General features: G+C 44.4%; 3 protein-coding genes across 18 annotated transcripts in view; 1 reads left to right on the plus strand and 2 right to left on the minus strand.

The window, feature by feature from the left end:
- GTF2E2 (general transcription factor IIE subunit 2) lies at positions 1-24,780 on the minus strand. 6 transcript variants are annotated; one of them, XM_083833175.1, is made up of 8 exons: positions 24,280-24,371; positions 23,915-24,081; positions 13,070-13,161; positions 12,423-12,530; positions 10,503-10,685; positions 9,955-10,048; positions 1,917-2,032; positions 1-880 (listed from the first exon to the last, which is right to left on the minus strand). In XM_083833175.1, the coding sequence occupies exons 2-8, from the start codon at positions 24,075-24,077 to the stop codon at positions 761-763; spliced, it is 876 nt and encodes a 291-aa protein (XP_083689301.1). In that variant the 5' UTR covers positions 24,078-24,081; positions 24,280-24,371; the 3' UTR covers positions 1-760. The 6 variants fall into 6 exon arrangements, with proteins under 6 accessions (XP_083689301.1, XP_083689302.1, XP_083689304.1 ...); XM_083833176.1 differs by lacking the exon at positions 24,280-24,371 and having other exon boundaries at positions 9,955-10,041; positions 23,915-24,277; XM_083833174.1 differs by lacking the exons at positions 1-880; positions 1,917-2,032; positions 24,280-24,371 and adding exons at positions 3,545-4,108; positions 24,646-24,780 and having other exon boundaries at positions 9,955-10,041.
- Positions 13,168-21,814, plus strand: SMIM18 (small integral membrane protein 18). The gene is made up of 2 exons (XM_083833189.1): positions 13,168-15,260; positions 18,977-21,814. The coding sequence occupies exon 2, from the start codon at positions 19,022-19,024 to the stop codon at positions 19,313-19,315; it is 294 nt and encodes a 97-aa protein (XP_083689315.1). The 5' UTR covers positions 13,168-15,260; positions 18,977-19,021; the 3' UTR covers positions 19,316-21,814.
- WRN (WRN RecQ like helicase) overlaps positions 24,480-25,718 on the minus strand; it is a 42,743-nt gene continuing 41,504 nt past the window's right edge. For all 11 annotated transcript variants that reach the window (XM_083833110.1, XM_083833111.1, XM_083833109.1 and 8 more), the window contains one exon: positions 24,480-24,781. In XM_083833110.1, the coding sequence (XP_083689236.1) occupies positions 24,659-24,781 (123 nt within the window). In that variant the 3' untranslated portion in view covers positions 24,480-24,658. The remainder of the gene's footprint in view (positions 24,782-25,718) is intronic.

Consider the following 25,718-nt stretch of genomic DNA (forward strand, 5'->3'; position numbering starts at 1 on the left):
TTTAAGGAAGCAACACTGAAAACCAGCATTGTAAGTTTATTACTTAAAAAAAAAAAAAAAAAAGTTTCAGTATTACACTGTCATTTTATTTCCCTCCTGTCCGCAGTATAGAACTGTGCAACACGGGTGCACCCATTACAGCGAAGAGAAATCGCCGAGAGCAATTTCTGGTTAGCATTACGGAGCAGCCGCTGCGTTGCCACCCTGCAGCCTGCTCGGAGCTCGGGAGAGGGTTTTTTCCTGAGTCTGAGCCTCAGGTATCAGTTCAGTAAAGCTCAATCCCACAGCAAGGAAGGAACATAAAAACCGTGGGTGTATTTGACGGTAAAAGAAACTAGCTTGCAGTGATTTTAGGAGGAGGTTTCCCTGAAATAGGTACAACAAATACTGTATTCAATTCTACTAGAAAGCCCCTCTTAAGTAATTCCAGGTAAATACCCATTAAGCAATGTAAAAACAGAGTTAAGCACTGAACAGGAACTCCTGCATTACATGCTGAGCACCATTTATCACTCCATGCCAACAGGCAACTTGTGAGAACCTCTCACTTAAAGACACATTTCCCATTAGCTAATTAAATTAAACTCTAAATTTAGTAGTTCGTACTTGCTCTTAAACTGACCTGTTCCATCTTGGCAGTTGCTGGGATGGGGAAACACATCACATTACTATATACAGTCAGTCTTTCTGCGAGCAGACACTGAGCCTGAGTGGCAAAAAGCCTGTATAAAAATGCTTGTTTGCTCCAGAACTCAGCTGGTCACTGTTTGCCAGGAACGACATCAGAGTAATCTTTCAATACTCCAGCCAAATGGTCATTGTGAGTCTTAAATCGGCGTTTCTTCTGAGAAGCGGGTTTCTTTCTCCTCTGAATAGGAGCCTGCAAGAAGAAATAAACAGTAGTCAAGAGATCTGCCCTCCAGCTGCGACACCTGACCCGCTGTGCTGTCCACAGGCTCTGCCTTGCTGCGAAGGAGAGCTGTGCATGAAGAAAGGGTGGCCAGGAGGGGAAGGTGGTTTTTTATGCAGGAAGAAACAACAGCAATCAGTCCAAATCCAGGCAGGGAATTGGCAAAGGGTACAAAGCAGAGCCTCCCAGTATCTCATGCGCTGTAGGAGAGCTGGCATTTGTTTCTAAGTGAGATTTCCAAACACTCTCAGGCAGCTACAGAAGGAGGTACATAGCCCATATCCACAATTACGTGCTCAAAGACCCATTTAGCGTACAAGGGATCCACGAGAAATGCCTACGTGACAGCAGGCATTAAAACATCTAGTGCAGTGACGGCAGAAACCAAGAACAAATCCTGTGTGGAAGGGCTCCTGTGAAAGGACAGTTTGAAGCCCAGTGCAAAAGAGGAAAAATACAGTGTGTCACATACAAATAAATGTAAAAAAAAAAGTAAAATAAACTTGTTAGAAGCTAGGAAGAAAGCATCTCTGGAGACCTTGTTGCCATTTTGGCCTCCCAGTAAAACATGGGCATATCGCACCCATTTTGTGGAACAGTGTTATGTGAGGTGGTTGGCAGGTTAAAGGATTTGTATTGGGGTTTCAAGGCTATTTAGCAGAAAAGAAAAAGAAAATGAAAGAGAAAATCTTCTCCCCAAAGAGTAGCTATTCTTTCGCTCCTAATGCATCGTATGGCTTTAAGCAGAAGCTTCCACTTTGGAGCTCAGAGGGATTTTTGGCATTTGCCCTCTTCTTGATGCTGCTTGGATTACGCTGGCTGAAACAAGTTATAAAAACACTGGCTGCTGGCTACAGCATTGTTGTTTTGCGGCTTCTTAAAACTGGTCGCAATTCCCTGAGCTACACAAAGCAGCTGTGCATAGGCTCAGCAATGTGTTTTGGAATTAACACTGCAGGGTCAGGAAGGGGGAATCTCTCAGAAATCTGTAATTCGCATCTCTTACTATTTTCTTTGGTCCAGCTTCTTGCATGGAAGAAATACCCTGTCGTTTCAGGTACTCTTCGATTTTCTCCTCATCCATAGAATCCACGGGAATGCTCCTCCACAGCTTCTGAAATTCTGCAAGACCAAACAAACCCTCATTTCATATCCCAGTGAGTAAACCTTGGGCAAAGCCCTGCACCAAGGGGGAGAAATACACTTGAGCTCAAACGCTGAAGGACTCTGATATATCAGCCTGTGATGCAGCAATCGCTGCCAGCAGGCACCCAATTAGCACAGCCTTTACCCTCTCCAACCGCCGGATGCGCTTCCAAAAAAAGCCAACACGCACAAAAAGAGAAGCCCCCAACACTTAAGGGAAGAAGATGAGCTGATTCTCATCCGTGCTAACTGCACTCCAGCGTGCCGGCATCAAGAGCACCCATTGGCAGTGTGTGCTTTTAATGGTAATTTGCTGCAGCGTCTACCTTTTTGCCCAGCACCTCTGTAGCTGTGCAGACTGTCAGCATGTTTTATAAGCCTCGGTTCAAACGGTCTTGGTGAAGGGCAATAACTAACCATAAACGGCAACTTCATTTACACATCTTCTGCTGCCATTGTCATGGGAGACTCGACATCTCATAGTCCAATTTACTGAAGATTCAAGACATTTACTTCAGTGGTTTTAAGCTCCTTTATCGCTGTAATCTAATACATACCATGCTGTACAGATAATAAATTACTAGAATTCCTCTGGTGTTAAAAGAAGAGAGATACCTTAAAAACCACAGCAGCAGGAAAAAAGACAGAGACAGTAAGTCTTAATTAGAGCAGCTGCCATCTGCCTGAACACTCTCTGCCTCATGTAAAGTTTCACAGAGTCTCTGGAATGCCTTCTCCAGGCAGCGGCTGGTACAATCCTACCTCCCCTCATTCCCCAGGCAGTAAGTTAGATATATCCTGTCAGCAGGTTTGGCTAACAAACTATAAATAAAACACGAGGCACACATAGCAACACAAGACTAAATTTTTCCCTTTATTTCCAGACAAATTTAGTATACAGTTGTCAAAACAACCACAACTTCTGCATGCGTAAGAAGTTGTCCTGTGCAGCAGGCAATGAAACGCTCCAGCGACGATCTGCCACAGATACACTGGCTCTAGACACACTGCAGCAGAACAGCACCGCAAAGAAGGCGTAAGCGACAGAATTCCTTCCTGTACTTGGACCCATTCCCTTCCTAACGCGTCTTGTTTTTCTAGGAAAGCACATGCTTTTAGTCTCAGCTTGTTCTTTCCCTTCCCAATACCAGCAGCAAGGGGCTGTTCAAGCTTCCCAGGAAACAAAAGAAAGGAATTTTGCCAGTGGAGAACAACAACATTCATTTTTGGTAACACAGTGCTTTCGAAGAGAGCTGAATCCTGTCAAAACGCCGCTTTTGGTTACATGGAGATAGTGCTTTCCCGTTCGGGCTATGCAGCACAACAGGACCATTGAGACAGCAATCTTCAGGTAACTTAATGCAGGGAGTGACGACGCTGTAGTCAAGACATTCTGTCTCCTCATCCGTTTTAGGTGTGATTCCAGGCTCTTGGCATATCTTGTGGTGCCTGCTATCACAGATCATCTCTCACCTAATCCTGTTGCAGCAGGTGGAAAACGTTGTGTTATGATCAAAGCTGAACACACAAGAGACATTTCTCAGAGACGTGCGCTCAGATGAAAGTCTTAACAGCAGCAGCTTGAGCAAGGGTCCTAGCATGTCCTCTGGACTGAGCAGCACGAGCTCTTTCAAGCTGTTTCCTTTCTGTTCGTGCCCTCTCTCCGTCTTGAGCACCCAAACAGGCCAGAGCAGGACCCTGAGACGTGGTGGTGGTTGGAAAGAGGGATCACACGCTGGCTGTGCAAATGCTGTATCGCACTTTGCGAGAAACCGTGCTCCAAACCACGTGTTTCGTTTCTGCGATTCATGCATTAAGTGAGAAGGGTGCCCATAAACAGATGAATATTAAAGAGATCCCAGTTAGAGATACTCTGAGGTTGCACTGCCCTATACTGCCTTTGGCTCTGCACAGACAAGTCCTGTGAGACCCAAAGAGATGCACAGCAGTTTTCGAAGACGTATGTGACAGGCACGTGTACAGCAGATGGAGCAGAAGAGAGAACTGGTAACGGCTTTTACATGACAGTGGCCTTTTTGTTAAGATGTTCTGCTACAAACACAAATGATCCGTCTTATTAGAGCTCACGATACACGGACAAATATGCTTTGGTGCAAAAAAAAAAAAGCTGAGGATAGCTCCTTAAGGGTAACTAGCCTGCATTCTTCTGGAGAACAGAAGTGAAAAATTAAACACTAGAAAATAAATGGCCAGCTCTTCAAGGATCAAAATGCACAGAAGCGCAGATCACAGTTAATACCTAACCCCAGCATTTTGCATTTCTTGTAACGCAGCGGTTATACCATCACTACAGCTTCACATTCGCCTTTTAAACTTGTCCAAGAAATATGAATGGAACAGTCACCAAGAACCCAGACCACAAAGCTAAAATGGACTTTAAGTACAGACAGTTTAATTTACTAATTGGCCCCACCAGAATCACTACAAAGTATTCAGCAACGCCACTTAAAAACTCCTTCATAAATCAGGCTGCTTTCAACGCTATGGCTCTGACTCTGGTAATTGCAAAATAATTTCAATGCAGAAGCTCCATGTACAGCACTAAAGTACCTTAATGCGGGGGGAAAAGTGGGAAATCACAAACAAACTGTCCCCTGGCAACACTCAGTGTTAGAGGGTTGGTTCGGAACTAAAAGCGCAGGATAAAGGTGGAGAAGCGTTCAGATGGCTGCGCGTACTAGCAGTTTGTATTTAGGGTGCCATCTGAAGAGAAAAGGAAATACGCCCATCATCTCATCAAAAAAAACGATTCGGTGTAACACCAGATACCAAGCTAAATGCAGGAACTGAAGAGAGCAAGCAGCTGTCTGGCTGGCGCTGAACCATTTCCACATTACCTGTCAGATTTATTCAGAAGTCTCCAAGGACTCTGCCCCTATCAGCTAGTGAAAGTTTAGACCTTGGGAATACACTATCTGAATTATTGTGACATCCTCTCTGAAATGCGAGAACCTATGGGAAAAGCTGGCAGTAACTATAGCTCTCGACAAACAACGCTCCACGATTGTGGCTGTGGTATTTCTGCACCTCCAGGCCGAACATTCATACCCTTAACCCACGACAGAATGAGATTTCTCCAACTTCTTTGAGGAGAATCTGAAAAACCATCCCCCCGGCCTTTCCTGTGGCTCCTAGCTTGTAAAATCAACAGCTCACGAGAGGGGTCAGTGACAAGGAAATGGCACCCAACGACCTGATTACTGCCCTCCACCGCCTTTGGAACACATCTCCGAGCTTATGGCTGGCCAGGCAGGAGGATGTGGGGGGCTGGCCGGGCTCTAGGAGGAGAGAAGACAGAAAGAGAACCGCTGTGCTCAGCTGATGTGTCTGAGGAGCAGACAACGTAACGGTGACACAAGGGTGACCTCGAAACACCAGATCCATTTTTCACGATGTCTTTCTTTTGTCTGTGACAAGGCGCAGAGAGCTTGGTACCGGTGTGAGAGCAGGGAGGGACTGTTGGAGCAGAAATCTCGCCACACGCTGGCCTGCTTCGGCCAGGCACGGAGAACAGGATCAGCTGCATGCACTCCTGCAGCATGCAGCCATTCCAATCCCAGAGCACATCCGATTTCCCTTCTCCACGTCCTCTCGACTGCAAGGCGATCTTTACACCATCAGAGCATGATGAAAGTGGGAGACTCTTCACTCGGATCCACTAAACTATTTTACAGCTAGAGCCAGAACAAGCCTGTAACAGCTATGGAAAGACAAAGCTGTCAAGCAGTCAAGTCCTAAGCTTCATCTGACCACAGCAGGCTGCATTCGGACAGGCTGACAATTCCTCCTGCCGCTTGGGCTGTTATGACAAGACAGAGCCCAGAAAAAATCCCCTACAGAGAAATTTCCAAAGAGTTTCTGACCAAAGCTACGCAGGTGCTGTGATCCCTAAAGGACACATGTGTTTTCTGCAGAGTGCTCTTAAGTCCTAATGGAAATGCAGTCTTTTCCAGCACAGGCAGCAAGCTGTGGTCATCGCACCCTGAACAAACAAATCCTGTATGCAGTATCTTGCAATTTGACCACTAAAATATTTCAATTCAGAAGCTAGACAGAACTAGCACAACTCACAGGCTGCTCCCTTGCTCCTCCAGGTCACTAACTCCTGGTCTCTCGAGTAAGGAGAAGAGGGACCGAGACCTGGAGTGCCACAGCAGGCTGAGTGAAAGGCCAGTTCAGATGCTTGCTAACATCTCTAGCATCGAGCTGTCTGCACGCACAGACTTAAAACAAACAGCTTGGACCAGTGTAACAAGCACAGAGCAAAGCAGAGGGCAGCATAACAAAGGTTTTACAAATGGCTTCTCTCTCTGAAATACCTGAGGGGTAAGGATGTTCCTGCAACTTTACTGCATGGGGGGCCTCATATACGAAAGCAGTTTGCACCAACATTCCCCGAGCAATTCTGCTCCAACACACTCTTTCTATAAATGCTTACATATGGGAAACAGTGTCATGGGTAAGTGGCTGCACAGTGACTTCAGTGTAGTTTATCCTGCAGCTCTGACTGCTTCACCTGCTCTCGCAAAAAGGCTGAGATGGCTCCTGGAGATAAACTTCTGTACCATACCGGTAATAAAATCTGTCAGAGATCAGAAACAGCTTAAAAGTCTTCACTGAGCTGAACTAAAACCTGAGCACAGGACAAGAACAGACAACAACATTTCTGTGGAGAGGACAGAAGGGAAGAAACAAAGAGCAGCAGGGAAGATGGAGTCCTGCTCCACAGCAGTCCCAGGGAGTACAGTACTAGATTTGTACCAGACAGAAAAGGTGCCCCTGGACCGTCTTGGAATTCAAAGCCCTAAGTCCTCACTGATCCTCAGCAATTTTTGTACTGTTAAATTGAAGAGGCTTTAGCCATTCTTTAAATCTCTTCAAAGGCACTTAGGAAGAACAACACATGTAATTACTAAGTATCCACCTTTTTAGGCATTACAGTATTTCCTATATTGCCTTCAGACGTGAAAGACATCATCTCTAGTAGTGAAGCAATCGGACTGGCGTTTCAGTATTCAGCCCCACGGTAAAAGCTTGGTTCACATGCAAAGTGCTTGCTTAGCCCCAGCACAAAAAGGCAGTGCTTTACTTGGCTGAAGCACCTGAAATCCAGCCTGGCTTTTATAAACCCGTTCAGCTACACATTACTGACAGAAGATTAATTAGTCAGGAAGTCACGATGGAGGAACACATGCAATCTGAACCTTCTTTGGCTAATCACAGAAAAGGAAGAACAAAAGCTGTTCCTCACTACGCATACCTTCTCCAGTACCCTGGAGATCACGATATAGGTGCTGCACCAGTGCTGAAATACACCGGGATTTATTTTCCAAAGGGGAGAAAGAAAAGCTCGTCCAGCCATTAAAACGACTGCAGTCAGGGCAGAGGTAGGCACTGCCAGGAAACAGTTCCTCCCACTACTTTAGACAGCAACCTCCAAACTGCCCCAGCAGCTCCTCTTTCTCTGCTGATGGCTGGTGGAGCTCAGACAGCGAGGGGAGAGGAACTTTTAGAGGACAGTAATCCCAGCCAGCATGTGTTCAAAACTGGAGTGTGCCACACAGCAGAATCATGCACTGAGCAGTGCAGAGCCCTTATTTCTAAGGATAAACATTAAACTAGAAACATATTTTGAACTGTCATCAGTTGCTAGATCAAAGAGCCTTGACAACGCTTCAAGGCTTATATTGCAGTCTTCTAAAATCTCGTTTTAACATTGCTGGAGATAATGAGCTGAAATAGCACTGCTAATGCAGGAACGTGTCATAACTCATCCTGTACGCAGACAATTCTGCCACGGACTCCCTAACAGACATGCTTGTAGTGCCCTGGAGAGAATCTCAGAGCGAAATTGCTCTGGAAGGATGGGTTTTCCTCATCACAGGATAACACGGTTGAAAAAAGGACCCATTCCAGCTGCAATAAGTAAGTGAACCCTCTCAGGGATGTTTCAAGAGTTGTGGCATACGCAGGCAGATCACAACGTTCACAAAAGAGAAAGGATTCTGCCCCCCCTCTCTCAGAACAAAGCATTATCTTCCGCGTGACAAGAAAAGCAAGAAAACAGCAGGAACAGAACAAAAAAAATCACTTTCTGATCAGATGGGAACATGCTGCCACCTGCGGATGAAAGAAAGCAAGGCCACCTTGAACTACGAGCACATTGCACACTAGTGGTCCCTTCATTAGACACTAGAGACTTTAATGCCTTCCTCGCTGGGAGATTGAGCCAGCCAGCTTAAACATTTAGTTTCATTTTTTTTGTGTTTTTTTTTTTTTTTTTTAAAAACTTTTTAACCTTTCCGCCTCTTTCTCAGCAATGGGCTGCACTACTTGTTCCTAACCACTGATGGATCAGTGCTGGACGTGCTAAAATATAATACATTGCATACGAACAGCCTTGGATTTTTACTGGCTCCCTGACAGAGTTGGCAGATTTCCTTTGCTACTTCTTAATAAAACGGGTTCTTTTATTAAATTTCACAGTTAATCTTGGAGTTATTACAAACTAAGAGCACTAGAATAGAGATCTGCTCTGCTAACCCTTTTAGACTGGCTGGGTGCCAATTATCTGGAAAAGGTACAAAAGAAGAAATGATCAGCAATTGTGACTGTAACACAACCAGTAGCTGCTAAAAACTTAAAAGCTTTGTCTACTGCAATAGAGCTGATTTCTAAAGGTTTTGGCAAAGCTAGGATCCCTAAAAGCCGTGGGCTGTTGGACTGAAGAAACCCAATCTGAACAAGATGACAGTGTTAATGGTAAAACTGCAGGCATTTGGGAGGTTACAAATTCCCCACTAAAGGCAGACTGAGGCTTACGATTCTGCATTTCACATATAGTTTGGGCTCCCACTAGGAAGAAATGCCAGAAATTATGGTTTAAAAGAGACTCAAATATTTTGAAACTATTTTTATACTTTTAGGTGCTGTAGGTGACATCTACTAAATTATCTTTGTGGAAGAAAGCTATTATTACTGAGTGTACAAATGTGGTATGTAACAAATAAGTTGCTCAATCCTAGTTAAAAGAGGGTCTCTCTGAGCTATTCAAAGACTAAGAGCTTTATATCTTGTTCCTGTATGTTCCTATATGTTCCATTCCTATGGTCCTGCAAGTAGAGCAGCCAAAGTTTCTACAACTCTTTCCTTCTACGATAAGATGGCTTTATATGGCTTGTGAACAAGTGAACAACAGTAAGTGTTCAGTGTCCTTGAGTTGTTTAAAATTTAAAATCCCTGGTCTTTTACCAGGGATTGCCTTCTCCCTTCTGTACTTACAAGTATCTGATGTTGGCATAAATGTCATTATTGCAACACATCCCAATTTGCGTAATTGATTTCCACTCCCAGCTCTAGGAAGCAGCAGTACCCCACACCTACACTGCCCTCCCAGTTGTCAACTGCCCCTTCTCAGTACTTCTGCTCATATCCCCTCCCTGTCTGCTTTTTCCTTCTGTTCCATTCCTGGTACCTCATCGCATTCACCAACGAAAGACACAAGATTTATAAGCTGGAAAAAAAGAGCAAACTTAAACCCAGAAGGAATTCCTTTGTTTTTTGGCTGCCCTTTAGGCAGCAAGATGTTAGATGCCATTTAAGTCACAGGCAGGTGACTTTTGGTCTTTTCTGTCATACTTACACTTGAATTGCTGGGTTCCTGCTGCCATGTATCCAATATAAATCAGAGGCTATTACCTCTGAACTCACTTGCTCATTACTTTTGTTAGCCTTGTGTTAATATAAACCCTTCTACTGACTGAATCTGGATATACCTAAGATTTGATTATGACATTAAAAGACTGCTTATACATACACACAGCTGCCTAAGATGAATGCTAATCAACTATCATGGAAACATGTAAACAAACACCTACCTTCATCCACAGTAAACTGACAACTCTTGTCATTGTAGAAAAGAATTTTCTTCTTATCAGGGCGATTAACAAAGATGATCTGGTCCCCTAAAGCCTCGAAAACAAACACAAAAGAAGAACTCAAAATCACTTCATTTCCAAGCACAGGGATTCCAGCTTGAACAACAGACCCAGATTTGTGCTACAAAAAGATCAACCAGAGAAGCAGCAAAGTAACCTGCAACAAAAAGCATCCAAAGGTGACATTGTCAATAAGTGCACTAATAAAGCAAAGACGAGATACAGGGGGCTGAGATCAAGGGATAAAAGCACCACTAAATGCTTTCAGTTGCACCATGGGAGATCAAGCGCCTTTTGGGGGAAAGAACTTTGACAGCTGTGCTGAGACATCAGGCCAAATCTGAAAGTAAAGAATGATGTCCAGAAAAAGCTATTCGACCTTCTGAAATAGGTTTTGAGTTATCTAAAGAACAGAAATAACTCACGACAAAATTCTCTCTTAGCCTCCGTGTCCCCTCTGAGAACCTAACTAGAGCAGGTTCACTCACCTTTATGGCTTTCTGTGCATTGGGTAGCCCTTCCTCAATATCTTCTAAAAGGATTCCTCCCAGCCCTCGCTGGTCATGCTTGTCCAGGAGCCTGAGCAGAGCCTTTTTATCTTTCAAGTTGTACTTAGGTTTGAAAGCATACTTCCCATCTACAACTTCTATTTTCGGATTGTTGACTAGAGCCTGTAATAGGAACATCAACTTTAAAACCTGAAAAAGAGTGCACACTAGTACATTTTTCTAGTATGATTTTCAACAGCTACAAACACATCAGCCACGTTAGAGCTGCCAGTTTGGAGGTTTGAGTTTGAAACGGATTTTAAACCCCTGGATCTTAGATCCAGCCTAGGTGTAATTCACCGCAACATGAAGCACAAAGCACCAAAGGAGGCTTAGCATCATTCACTTAATGCCCTTGGGATTGAAGGTCCATGAAGCCTCTTATGGCAGAAAGCCGCACATGTTCCTTTTTGAGAAAGTAATGAAAATAAAAAAAGGATGGAATGCAAAAAAAAAAGTGCTTTGGCTGAATATAGAGTGCAAACAGACAACTCAGCATGTCAAAATCGGGTCATATGCATGTTATGAACGTGAAAGGCATTACCCTGGGATGAACAAAACAGGAGTCAGTCTTCCCCAACTGCTGTCAATTGGCACCAGCAGCTGTAGAAGAAATTGAGAAGAGCAGACCTCCTGCACAGCAGGATTTTACTTATGATGCCAGCTTGAGTGAAGCTGACCAGAAGCTCATGGACAATTGAAATGATTTAAGATATGCTCCGAATCAGTTTTGCTGTGCAGCCAGTACCATAATGGAAGTTCACCTGTAACAGAGGGCAACTCTACTTAGTTTCTTCTGCAGATGCCAGCCTGACCCTGAAAGGAGAAAGAGAAGAGACACAGAAAGAAGAAAGGAGGGAGAAAACGCCTGTAACAGAAAAGGTAACTAAATTTGGCACTGCGGGATGTTCGTTCACCTTTTCTTACCCAGTAGCAACTCAGTGGTAACTTTATGTAAACTTCCTGGGAAGAGCTCTTTGGTTCAGACTTGATATTCTGATTAATTACAGAAACAACCTGGAGCTACCCTTCAAAGTTTTCAACGAAGCCAATTTTTCATGGTAACAGCATTGCTGGATTGGAGATTTCTGTACCCCAGAGTATTAGCACTGGTACCAAAGGAATGCTACAGGCTGTATTAGTTAAAACCAGCCTAGTTTTACTACACAGAGGTTTTTTCCCCATGCATCAACAGCCTTTACTACTTTGTTGCAAGGGTTTTAAATATGATATGAGCAAACCCAGATAAAGTATAAATACCAAATACGGTTATTTTGTTGGTTTATTAGTCTTGAAATCCCATTAAGACATTCAGATCAATTAAGCATGAAGATGGACATAGTGGCAAGTTACAACAACTCTGTAGGAAGGACACCTAGCATACAGCGTGAGACTAATGAACTTTGCGATCTATCACCCCCCAATTCCAAACATGGATTTCGCATCAGAATTCTTCATTTCAGTAAATAACAAAGAACTGTAAGTCTATGAATTTTGTGCCAAACTCCTTTTGTTCAGTTAATTTAACATCCTGGACACTGGAAGAACTCTCTGCTTTGATTTTTTTACGAAGAAATTCCTTGAGAAAAACAATTTGAGTATACAAAATTAGTAACGAATAAATTCATTGGACATAAAACTTACTCTTTGTGCAGTAATTCTAACTGCTCCTTAAAAATGTCAGAAGAGCTTTCATTTCAGAGTTATTTCAATAGCAGGAGGCACAAGACAGAAACGTGAATCAATGCAGTTTCTCAAAGAAGAACTTTTATATTTATAGAGTCTGTAATTAAATAAATCTGTATAGTTCAGGTTTATCATTATCCTTTGATCTCTATTAAAATCTAAACTTTTCTTTACCTCGCTCATTAACCATTGCTTCTGTTTGAGTCCAATATCTAAATGCTGTGTTTCATCCAAAATCTCTTCTAGGGTTAATGGATGCGTATCACCACGCTGGTGCCGAGTCTGGAAAAGTAAACAGCCTCTATCAGTGATTTGTACTTCTTTATTCAGCAATTCAACTATCGTAAAGTAACAAAAATTGGCATAAAAAGCATTAAAAAGGCATTAAAAAAGCATAAAAAAGCATAATTTACAACTTCTATAAAAGTGGGATAACGTAGGGTTTTTGAGAACGAGCAAAAAAATTGTTAGTACCAGCTGAGATCAGGAACAAAATAATTTGTCAAGCACCAAATTACAAGTTACTTTGATAAATAGCTCATGAATCCTACAAGCTGGCAACATCTTCCAATTCCTATTTCTAATGCAAATAAAAACCATTCTCCTGGTTTTACGTTGACCTGGAATAATTGGGATTCCAGTAACAAAACAATGTACTGGACGCTTTGTTTTACAGAGAGCATTTTAAATTTAACAAACTAGTTTCTTGAAATTCAGTAAAAGAATTTTAGACTGAAACACTCAGCATCGTTTAGCTACCAGAGGAGAATACGTAACTAAAACATTTCCAACCATTATACTTTTACATCAAACCACTGTACCTTCATGTAATTCACTATCTTAGCAAGGACTCCAAACTTGTAGCCAGAGCCTCCTGAAAGGGCTTTCAGGTTAAATGATCCATTGCTGTGATCTACAACAGGAGAAAAAAAAAAAAAAACAAAACCACAAATAAACAATGGTTTCAACAACACCTCGATAGACTCTAGCTCCACAGCCCCTCAGGAGCACAGTGATGAACAGAAACGCGTGTTCCAGGCACAGTCATCCTTGGAGGGCTCAGTGTTATAAGCACGCTGGGTGTGGAACACTTCTGAGCAGACCTCCATAAACATGAAGGTATTGGGACTTGAGCTTTAAAAAAACAGCAAGCAACGGCAGCGTTAATATCCTAAAAGCACACGTTTAATTCTGTGGTTTAACATACCATAATCATTTATGCTACCTTAATTCATGCTGAAATAACACACTTCATCTGTGCCCCACGATTATCGCTGCTGATAGCTTCATAACGCTGAGTAGGAGCAGAAAGCACCACTTATTTCAGTTAGCGCACCCCAAGTAAAGTAAGGTTGTATTTGTTGTCATGGGCTTGGTTTTCAGTTTGTTTGTTTTGAAACTAGCTCTAGGGGAAATCTTATCAAAAAATCATAAATTCAAATTGCTTCACTTGGCGTGCTGCATCACTGAAACAACAATTAAGCATCCCTTCTGCTGCCAGGTCTGGCTCTATCTGAACGTATCATGAGGTCTGTTACTGCATAAAGTTTCAAAAATTCTTGCAAGGCTGAGTTAATGAGTTTTATTAACTGCGTAACATGGTACATTAAATAGGAATATCCACAAACCACTACCAAAAGCCACAGGTCCATTACCAGCATAACGTTGTTCAAACTTAAGAGCAACAGCTTTTCAGAATTTCAACTATTCCAGAAAAAGGAAAGTCCCCTCTTTGTCACCACAGGAGTTTTTAAAATCCATTGTTGATTAAATTAAATTTGACCAGACAGTTGAGATCTCAGAGATACTGAGTTCCTGTTACTTCTGTGAAAAATAGGTTGAGGGACAGAAAGAACAATGGAAGTGCCTTAGCCGAGACAGAGGCTGCAGTGGGTGCCAGGCAGAGCTGCTAAGCAAAGTCTTTGCCACGCTGTTCACTGTGGTTAAATGTCGATGCCCTTGCTAAGTTCCAAGGAAATTGCAAATTAAGTTTCCAAAGTCACCATGATTCATCTGAATTTTGTCAATGTCTCTCCCACAGCACCTCGGCCTTCTTCTTAGTTGATCTGTAAGTTGGTAATAAAAGGCAACATGAAGTGGGAATTTTGGATGTAGTCAGCTTTCAAACAAATCTACTTCTGGTAATTTTGGTGAAAACTCAGATGGAAACTGGTGCTAGTGTAGTAAAAGGCTAATGCTGAAGCAAAGCTTGTCAAATCTAAAACTTGGCAACTGCTAATTCCCAAGCGATTACATGATGCTGTATTAGAGGCATTACACTGCCATGTAACAATTCTAAAATTAACGCAGGACAATCAGTGTAACTCCAGCTACATAAGAACATTTTATTCTGGTTACCAAATTAAGTGAGAAGAACAAAAGCCAGCTCCCCCTAGAAGTCTAGCCTTTGGGGATTTTTCCCCACAGGATCCCCTTTTAACATTAAAAATTTATCTGAAGGAAATTTTGCAACGTGTAACGGCAAGTCTGAAGCAATTGAAGTAAAAATCAGGAGCTAGAACAAACAGCTAAGGCGACTTATCACGTATTTGTTCTGTCAATTGCATCAAGAAGATTATCTTGTTTAATCGGCCTGGCTACGGCACGCCACAGCTCCTGACAAGTCAGTCTGGGCAGGCTGTGAGGCTGGAGCCTGCGGATGTTAACGCTTCCAACGTCACGGTCTGATCGGCTGCCTTCCAGTGCAGAGCAGCGCGGGGCACGGCCACCAGCGCGCCCCCGTGCGCTCCTCAGCTACCGAGCCCAACACGCACAAAAGCATCCTGAAAATAACGAGTCGGGGAGAGGCAGCTTCCTAATCTACGCAGCAAAAGTCCAGTTTGTGAATAATTTCCTCCCGGGGTTGAGGGCTTGATGCAAATGAGCACAAAGGAAGTTGTCAGCAGCACCATGCGCTGGCCAATCGCAGGGAAGCTCCATCTTAGCTGTGCCATAGGCTGCATTAAAACAGGGAACGGCACGGCGCTCTTTCAGCATCCTTTCAGGCAAGAGGTAGGTGTGCATCATTTTCTAACGTTGTCTTCGGTTTGTCTTGATGACTGCAGGAAAATATGCCTGTAACATGCAAGGCTGTAAAAAGCTTCTTAGGATCAGGGTGATTTTTCTCTAGATGTAGCAGGATTTTATTCTGCTGAACACAGAGGAGCTCGTCCTGCACTATCAGGCAGGCACTTTCACCATCTGTGTGCTAATGGAAAATTGATGACCGCTCCATCTTACGGAAAAGCTAACACAACGAGCCAAGATTCAGTAAACAAAATGGATTTGATGCTTACTGGGGAGGCCGCTTGTTTTCTGCAGCCTCACTTCCTTATAACTGATTCCGTATGGTTTTGCGGAAATGACAGTGAAAGGATTTTCCTTAAAAAATTAAAATAGACTGTTAAAGCTGAAATTTGAGAATGTGTCTCCCAGGAGGGTATTCTGTAAACCTCATCAATTACACCGGCTAAAACAGATGCGTGTTCATGGATGTGCTAAAAACGTGTTCCAGAAACCGGTCTGTTAGGGTAGGAAGAAAACCCCTTTGCGTATTATCATCATTGTACAGATCGGAGCACTGATCAATCCAACACAAAGAGGTTATAATCCAGCTGATTTGTAAATGCCATCACCCCAAGATGTCTATTCGGTGGTTTCTCGAACAGGACTTCCTCCGTACTGCATTGAAATGATTTTTTGCCAGTCATTTCCCTCTGCTCCATGCATATGATTTCAAATAAAGCTGCTTTCCTGCAGCACCTGGGAAGGAGGATACTTTTAAATTAAATCCCCACATAGATATTAGAGAACCCAGTTCATTAAACATTTAACTCACTCAATTCTGGGTAGCCCAACCGCATGCAGATCAGACTGGCTTACAATATGAATTTAAATTGCGCTACTTTGGTCTGGTGCAGTAGCGACGACAGCCAGGAGCAGCTGCTACTTGCCTGCCTCGCCCCAGCCAAGCCTGAGCTGACCACCACCCTGGGGGAGCACCGGCTCAGCCGTTCAGTTCAGTTCAGCCTCCCCAGGTACGCAGGCAGAGCCCTAATGGTGGCAGCAGCCAGCCCTGCGGGAGCAGCTCCTCTCCTCTCACCTCACCTCCAGAGCTGGTGGCTGGGCAGCGTGCCGGGCTAGGAACGGGTCGTCGCTATGCGACACAAGCGTGCCCAGCCCCTCCGGTGGTCCCAGAGCTTGATTTCCATTGATACTGCTGAAAATACGGTATTTCTTATTGATAGAATAAGATAATTGTTGTACCTGGTGTTTACAGAGTGAGTGAATTTATCAGTAATGATGCCAACAAAATCCCATCTCAGAGATCTGTTCAAAAGGTTCAAAACAAAAATCCCCTATGTTCTTCCGAGGATATCCTCTTGCCATTTAAAATATATATTTAAATCTTGCTTGTGTTAGTTATCCCTCAAAAGCGACTCCAAATCCTTTTATTCAGCCTCCTCTCTCACTGATTTTCATTTCCTCAGACCACCCCTTCAAGAACTCCCTTGAATTTAGCTCCATCCCCTGTGAAACAAGCCAGCTGAGTGTCCTGCCTAGACTGTGACCAAACCAAACCTGTCTCTCAAAGCCAGACCCAACTCAACTCACTGACATTTTTAGCTTGGATTTGCTATACAAACTTCCGTGTGTGTATATCTATCTATCTATATATATATATATAAAGATTAATTAATCCTATCCATTTTAGTCTTACTTTGTGCATTCATTTACAAATTTGTGCATTCATTTACAAATTTAACAGAAGAAAGGGTAAGTTGCTGCAACTCCTCCAGTAAATATCAAAGGCTAACGCCAGGCCCTCTTCTCACCAACAAAGCTGGTCCGTTTCAATTAACTCCAGTAAAGATGGAAGGATAAAGAGATGGAAGGATGAAGAGCAAAATGTATAGCAGTTGAATGATTAAAATAAGATGTGCATGGCAAGCTGGCTTGGCCGCATCATTCTGGTTTTCATTAACACCATTTATTTTATTATTAAATAATGACAGATGATTGAACTGCTTTAAGCAACCTGCTTCAGCAGACCCCATCACACTCCTCCTTTGCCGCATCTTGTTTATTTAGGCATTTTCTGGTTGTCACTTGCTAAACAGGCTGATTGCAGAATTATTTCTAGGCTATGCAAGGTTCATTAAAGCATTATCTGTGAGCACAGCTTAACGAACAAAACACTGGCGTTGCCCCTTGGTTCTGTAGTTTTAATTATTGAATGAAATTAAACTACATGTGGGTAACCAGGACTATTTTGTAACAAATATAGAAACATTTTTACTTTTTGCTTTCTGTTCAAAGCAAAAATCTTTCATTGAGGCATGGAAATAAGACTCCAGAAAGAAATAATTGCCTGAGGGACCCAAAGGCCATGACAGTATCCTCCAGTATGCTAGGCCAGATAACCAGGAGTTACTGTAGCTCCTCAGATATATTTTTTATTACTTCATAGACTATATACCAGAAGTAGTGTAAGTTCCTTCTGTTTTGGGAGACAAAGCCAGAGAAAGAAGGAAACCAAAAAAGAGACACACAACTGTAAAGCTCTTATTGCCAAACACCTCATCTGCCATAACCCACAGAGAAATCCAGAGACAGACACAACTGCTTTTTGTGTTCTAGAAATACTACACCAATTACTGAGACACAGCTTGCTTTCACGCTTTCACGCAATGGCCTTTCTAAAACTGCGTGCCTTGACAGCAATATCACTCATGCCAAAGCTGTATTTGCCGAAACCAGCTTCTCACTTTCTCTCCCCCACACCATAAAGCAGTATTGTCTTCTCCTGGGTCCGAGCACACGGCATTGGGCAAAAGACAGGATACTGTCCTGGTGGCTAAGCAGAGACGGCAGATGAAAATAAGAAGGCAGAGCTCAGGAAGGGTTGGGTTGGGTGTTCCTTCTGCCTCTCCTAATGGCCACAAATGGACTGAGATTTCCAGATGTGCAGGAACAGCTGGGGAATGAACACCTCAGGAAGTCCGGCCTTCTTAGGTCAAAAAGGTTTTGCAGTGGTAATGAGTCTGTACTAACAGGCAAATCCAAAATGAGTTTTCAGAAACCAAGATTGTATTTGTGAACTAGAAGGACAAGGGAAAGCTCAGCCCCATTCTTTGGAAAAATCCTCCAAGATAGTTATATATATCCGTTCTTTAAAAAGCTTTCTTTCTCTATGCCAAATAGGGAACCAACCAGCCAACAAAAAACAACCAAACAAGCAAACAAATTCAAACGATATTAACATACAGAAAGTTCTCCTAAGCACTCAGCTATGGGAGATGGCAAAATGATCTCCCGTTTTTCCAGGAATGCCAAAAGATAGCAGCAAGCTTTCACGGCACAGAAATACTAAGCTTCAGAAGTAAGGGCAGACCGGTTGTTGAAACCACTGTACACCTTCAAATTACCTTTGTAACCTCTTTGTCTTTGCAGGTACTTGAAATAAAGAAACAAAACTGTTTAAGTTCAGAATAACTTACATACTTTGTGCATGTATGGAACAGTCACACTGAACCAAATGTTGCAGACAAGTCACAAAGTTTACATTTTGGTCTGATACTTTTGTGAGCAAATAAACCCATTCAACAATCCATGTACTGTAGGCGGTGTGAGCAGACAGTCTGAGACAAAGTTCTTCTAGTTTGGGATAAAAATCACAGTATATTCTTGATCAACAGAGCCCTCAACAGCTTTGTTTTCTGTTTCAGCCCCCAAATCTGTGACAGGGAATACGTTAAGGCAACTCTGCGAGAATGGCAACCCTCAACGCCACTCACTGGAACGAGACCACATCCATTTACCAGTACCTGGGCTTCCAAGTGCAAAAAATTTACCCCTTTCACGATAACTGGAACACTGCCTGCTTTGTTATTCTGATCATATTCATCTTTACTGTCGTCTCTCTGGTGGTGCTGGCATTCCTCTACGAACTGCTAGACTGTTGCTGCTGTGTGAAAAACAAAACTATGAAGGACTTGGAGAACGAACCCAACCCTGTTAGGGCGATGATGAACAGCTTCAGAAAGAGCGAAACAGAGGTGGTGTAGGAAGGACTGATCATCAGCACTTGAACAACGTTTAACACCTTGAACAAATCCTCTTGTACCTTACCAACGAGCAAGTCCCATGTGTTTTTTTTGTTTCTTTTGGACTTAAATGTAATAGCAGCAGTTCCCATTTTATCTCTGGATGTGAACTTGAATAATTAGCAAAGGCTTTCTGAGTGCTTAGCAAAAGGATGATCTGTTGCAATGTTATGGTGGAAGAAAAATTCTTTGTTTTTAAATGCATTTCTGTTGTTCATATTGAGTTACTAGAGTAGATCCTTGTCTACCTGAACGAACAAACGCTGCTTAACACGCATAAAACGGTGTTGCTTAACTGGAAAAAATCATTTATAGAAATGCTCAGCAATGTGATCATACAGAGCACAATGGCACAGCACCGGCCTCCCACTGAGGTCAGCCATACAGGCACAAGACAGACATATAAGGGATGAGGGGAAGAAAGATAGGAAACGTCAGGGTTTAAAGGCAGGAGATCCCATGAGACAGGGGGGCTCGTGTGAGTTCTTGCCTTTGGCAGCTCTTACTGCAGGTTCCTTGCTCTAAGAAAATAGGGTGATGGGGGGAAAGCAAGCCAGCATGAAATTTATCCCTAAAATAGTCTTTGCTAACCTCCTGTGGTACAATTTGACCCCTTCTCCCTCCCTTCTCCAGTTCCAGAGAACTGCTCTCCCCTTCCTTCATATTCAACCTGTTTACCAGCTTCTGGGTGTCATGACACTGCACTATCTTAACTCCTATTATTTCCACAAAAGCACACTGAATTTAGGACCACGGTCTGGAAGAAACAGGGTCACCTTTCCGTCCCAAGGCTGCTGCCTCTATGCCACCTGTGACACTACAGGGAATCAGACGTGCTGGACGTGTCAGCCCCACCTCAACTTTTCAAAGCTGAACTGCAGCTGACCAAGTTCTTGCCACAACGCAAGCAGACAGGCTGCAGATCTCCCCTCACCAACGACAACATTCCCTCCCAGCCAGCACGCAGTTTGCAGGTGTCCACATGCTTCACAGAGGAGGCCACGTCACGATAATCCCTGCACTAGAGATGGTGGGATGGATGAGCAGCAAGACGTGGCTTTGTTTTGCACAAGAGACCCTCAGAGAAGTTCAGCAGCCTGCGGATGCATCCCAGAGTTCGACCCCTCACACCTCTCTTTCTCACAAACCGACCACAGAAAACCTGGACCATCGGCTTTTACCTCTAGCTCACCACATCATCCTTCCGTGTTGCGTGGCATCTATAGCTTTTAAAAGACGAAAGTTTTGCCTTTACAAATTACAGCTGTAATGATGATGCCCAAATGCATAGCCCTCAGTACAACCCAGTAAGTCCCTCACTGCTGGACACGCAGAGAAAAGCAAGCCAGTGAGAAATGTCCCAACCAGACCAAAGGTAGGCGTGGGACAAGATATTTAACTACATAAAACCTAAATAATGCTCCTGACATTAGGGAAACAAAGCCCACCTAACGGCCAAATGAACAAGTAAGCTACAACACCAATCCTGCAGTTTTATCCCTGCTAGAAATACCTCCGTGCCATGGCCAGTACCTGTAATGATAAACTTTTCTGATAAAAGTTTTTTTTGATAAACTCCCTCTCTCAGGTTTCGTATGCCTAAGCAACAGAAGATGTGGACATGGACGCTGAAGGACTTGCTAATTTGACTCATGTTCTTCCTGGTTGGCGAGCAGCAGTCAGACAGTACCCAGGCCACCAGTAACCAGGAAGCTCCAGTGATTAATCTGGAAGAGCAATCTCCCTTCTTCAGTCACAAAACGACACCACTATCACCGCAAACATTCATCTCCCGCACACTAACCAAGACCAAATGGTGTCAGCCCCGTACGCAAAGAATGCTTTCAGCTACGATCAAACTACAAGCACAATTACCAGAAGCTGACGTCCCAGCTACAAGACAATCGAGGAGTCACCCCAAGACACGTGACGAAGGTCCCATTCGTGATGTCCTCTGGACTGGGGCGCTGTGCATTTGACAGACTGCTGTCCTGCTCACGAGAGGCAATGGAAGCCGTTGGGACACGCTGCACTAACGCACCTCTTCCCTGAAAGCACCCACTCCAAACACAACAGGACTGCTTTCCACCGGCAGCGCTCCCCTGACCGCTGCCCTGCACGCGGGGAGGCAGCATGCAGGAGCAGCACAAGCGCGTTGCACCGGCTTCGTGTCCTCGTGCCTTCCCGGGAAGCACACACATGGAGAAGTCTCGGGACCCTCTCCAGCTAAGTGGTTTCACAGGAAGCTGGGTGTCTGCACAAGGAGCAGAAGACAAGGATCTCCCCTTGCGCAGCCCTACAGCCTCAGGAGAATTCTTCCCCTCACGTGAACTAAGCCAGAGAGGCAAGGCTGCGACACAGCTCCTGGAGATTTCAGCTCTTGATGGCCAGGACCACCGCCACAAAGGTCTCAAGAGAAAGACTTAGTGTTGATCAATAAAAAGAAATAAACAGATGTGATCTATTTCCTTTATTTTCCTGTTACTATTCTGAACTGAATAAACAAGGCAGCTTTGAATTTGTCAAGTAACTCGTTCACATAATAATTTTAGACAGCTCTGGTAACAACTATTCTCACTGGAAAGCTCACAACAAATCTGCAGACACGTGCTAGATTTACCCATGTGGTCACTCAAGGATTAGCATGGTCACAATGCCCCTCCATCCCAAAAAAGAGTCAAGGGCAGGTTCTCTGAGTCCTAGAATGACGGAGAACTTGCAGGCTCTGCACACCCAGGGACTATTGATGCTAACACAAAATCACTGGAACATTATTTATTATCTCTGTGGTCACCACACAACAAAACTGGAAAGGACCCTCTATGTTTTCACTTCTTCAGGGGTTCGGGGATTCTCCAACATCACTTTTTACTCCACCTCCCCAAGGCCCCCCTCTGCCATGAGCATATCCCAACAGGTACCTAGCGATCTGGCAATTCAAATAAAAAAATGGGGTTTTAGGCAAAGGACTTTGACTCTGCAGCATCACAGGGCAACGCGTGTGTTGCCTGTGGCTGCTTGGCCCATTCTGTCGTTTGCCACTCTGCACACTTGTTCTGCACCAGCCCCTACGAATACAAGGGAGAGAGCTGGTTTGCTCACTCTCCATTACTTCCACCCTTGCTGATTCTGCAGCAGTTAGTAAATACTCTACAGGGAAAACTGAAAGGAGACCGAACTCATTGTGCATAAAGATGTTAGAAAAGTCCTGAAAGCTTTCTGATACTGTTTGGAGCGAAGCCAGCACCATAAAAATAAAGTGCATTTCCTCACAGCCACACCTTTTATCTGTGTAAGCTCATCATCTGACAACTGCAAAAGCACTTGCAGAAATACCCACCCCACAAAACCGCAGAAACGAAACAACACTTTCTCTATTTATTCTGCTGCTTGGTCACATAGCTACTCAAATCCTCCAGACGAGAGTCACACTTGGACTGCCTGCCCCTCGCTCTTTCCCAGTAAACCCCCCTCCCTCTGGATGTGCACTTTAGGATATCCCACCTACAATTTGATTTTATTTGGAAAGGACAGCATGGCAAAGGGACAGTGGAAACCTGGCCTGCTCTGATTTATTTTAAACGTCTGGCTGATAACTTTATTTGGTGCCCTGAGGGGCTCTGAAAATGGAAGTCAGAAAAACTCGCTATTCTTCCCCTTGGACAGAAGATGCTCCACTCCTCCCATCGTCCTTGACATTCTTCACTGCTCTTTTTAGTCGTATTGCTTCATTTAGAGTTTAGAAGTGAGCTACACATGGCACCCAAAACACAAGTCTGCAAGCGGTTTGCACAACAGCATTACTTTGTATCTTAGTAATTCCCGACATCCAATTTGCCCAACAGAGCGCATCAGAGAACTGTGCCAGGGCTTGCAGAGAACTATTCGCAAGGCCCCCAAATTACTCTTCTCACACAGTAAAAGCAAACACAGAGCAGGCTGCTGTGCACACACAAGCCCTCTCCCTGCTGCGCCTTTCATTTGTTCGCACTCTTTGGGTGCTGCTTTATGAACTCGTTTGGTTTCAAGAGGCACTTTGTCAGCACCACCACCCCAGGGGAACGAGGCAACTCCTGACTAAGGCAGGCAGATACCTACAGCCGTGTTTGTGAGCTGAGAATAGTTCCCAAGTAAAATGAGAAGGGCTGCTAGCCGCAGTATGCCAGCCAGACACGGCATAAATTACAAGATCCATCTCACAGCTACCTGACTTGAGGCTGGCAGAATTCAGTTTTCAGCACTCTCTCACCAGAAGGACCTAGGGGCCTGGCATTCACTGACATCCACAAACCAAACCCCAGCGTGACACGAAGCGATGCTTTGGCAGCAGCAATTCCTCCAGCCGAGTAACAGCAACGGACAGGAGGAGGCCTGACCCAAGCAGCCAAAGTTTTTTTTTTTCACATCGTGCAACTGGATTTCTTTGTAAAAAGCGACAATTTAAGAGAAAGAATGATTATAGCCACAAGCAAAACTCGCGGATAGGCTGATCCACGGTAAGACACCCAGTAAAAAGGCAGGAAACACAAAAGCAGCACGGCGCAGGCCACTCTCACCGACCTGCGTTCTGCTTCGAGCTCGATGAGCCACCTTGCTCTACCTTTGCTTTCTTCTTTTTTGAGGACGAGGAGTCAGAAGATGGCGCTGGGCGCTTCTCTACCGCCGGCGTGGAGAGGGCACGCTTTTTGAAGAGCTCTCGCTCCCTCAGCAAGCTCGGATCCATAGTTCTGCTCAGCGAGAAGAGGAAGGGGCGCAGGCATCAGGCTCGGCCCAGTATTTAAGGCACGGCCAGCTAATAACGAACCCGTTTGCCCTCCCCATGCCGCAGCTTCACGCCCCCCCCGCTCCCCTCACGCCCCCCTCAGCGGGTATCCGCCATTTTGTCTCCCCCCCAACCGCCGCCGCCGCCCCCCGCCCTCCCTCACCCGCCCGCCGCGGCGCGAGGCGCAGGCCGCTCGCCGCCGATTGGGCATTGCCGCCCTCCCGGCGGCCCCCGCGCCGCCCCCGCCCCGGAAGCGGGGCGGCCACCCGTTGCTAGGGTGACGCGCGCGCGCTGGCGGCCATTAACGGGCCCCTCCACCCCCCCCTTTTTTTTTTTTACTACATCTCCCAACGTATCCCACACTTTTATTTTTAATAAGATTTTTTTTTTTAATAAAGTCTTTCACACAGTGAAAAAAAAAAGCATAGATCAAGCAAAATCAGGCATCAGTGCTACATATAAAATATCGCTCCATATAAAGTAGTTTCTGTCATAGTACACCTAACATTTGTACACGTATACTTCTTACAAAAAATAAATCTTCAGTTAAAGATTCCTTTTCTTGTGTCCGCTTTGGGTTTCTTGATCTGGGGCACAGGCACAAGAGGGGCTTCTGAGGCTCCAAACCATGCAGGCACCTTCCTCTTACAAGGGGGTTGTGAACTCTGCAAGAAGGAAAAGGTGTTAAAAAATAGAAAAAAAGCTTTTATTTTTTACATCTCATTCTAACTTACAGTTCTGCACGCCAAACCATGCTAATCAACCATCTAACACTGCCCCAGGACGGCTTATGTCTGTATCCCTGAAGTTCAGAACCTTTTTCAAGCGTATAATCAACTTGGTCATAAATCAAGTGATACCAGGGAAACGTTAGGCATGCCCAAGAAAACCACTGGGCCTGCACCAAAGCATGCTGGCACAGCTCTACAAGTTTTATCCTGATCCTCAGGAATTGCCTTTAAACAAAAATCTGTCAAAATGGCAAATGGAACTGCAGGTGTTCTGTGGAAGAGCACACACCCAAGATGACAAACCTGGGTACCCCAAATTGGTAATGGATCAGCAGTATCAGCTACCTCTCCTAATGACTGCTTGAGAAACAGGGGCTGAAAGCCATCAGTGGCACTGTGGGCGCCTGCCACCAGCCGTGCAATGTTCCTTCTCTCCCTCCACAAGAAAGTCATCAGCTCCGCAGAACTGGTGGAGGACAGTGTGAACATGCTGCACTTTGTGACTGCAGCAGGCATCTTGCAGTGATGGGAAAGATGCCACAGCAACATAAACCATGAATTCCAGTAATAGCTCTCAGCCAAGAGATAAATGTGTTTCTGCTCACCATTCAGCCACCTGTTTTTAAATAATGGAAGGACCAAACTCTGTTGAGATGTTCGTCTCAAGACTGCTGCTGAGCTGCCCTTGGGAAATGCACCAGGAGGACTGATCTACAGCCAGAAGACAGGCTGCTGCAGGGCCTAGAACAAGAGGTGCATGCACAACACCAGGGCTCTCAGCACACGCTCAGATGAAGAATGAAGGGTACACACACCATTACACCGTTCCTGGTTGAGAACAAAGGCAATTTACTCAGAATTGATGTTCTTG

Source organism: Anser anser (genome assembly GCF_964211835.1).
Source record: "Anser anser genome assembly, chromosome: 4".
NCBI classification, from domain to species: domain Eukaryota; kingdom Metazoa; phylum Chordata; class Aves; order Anseriformes; family Anatidae; genus Anser; species Anser anser.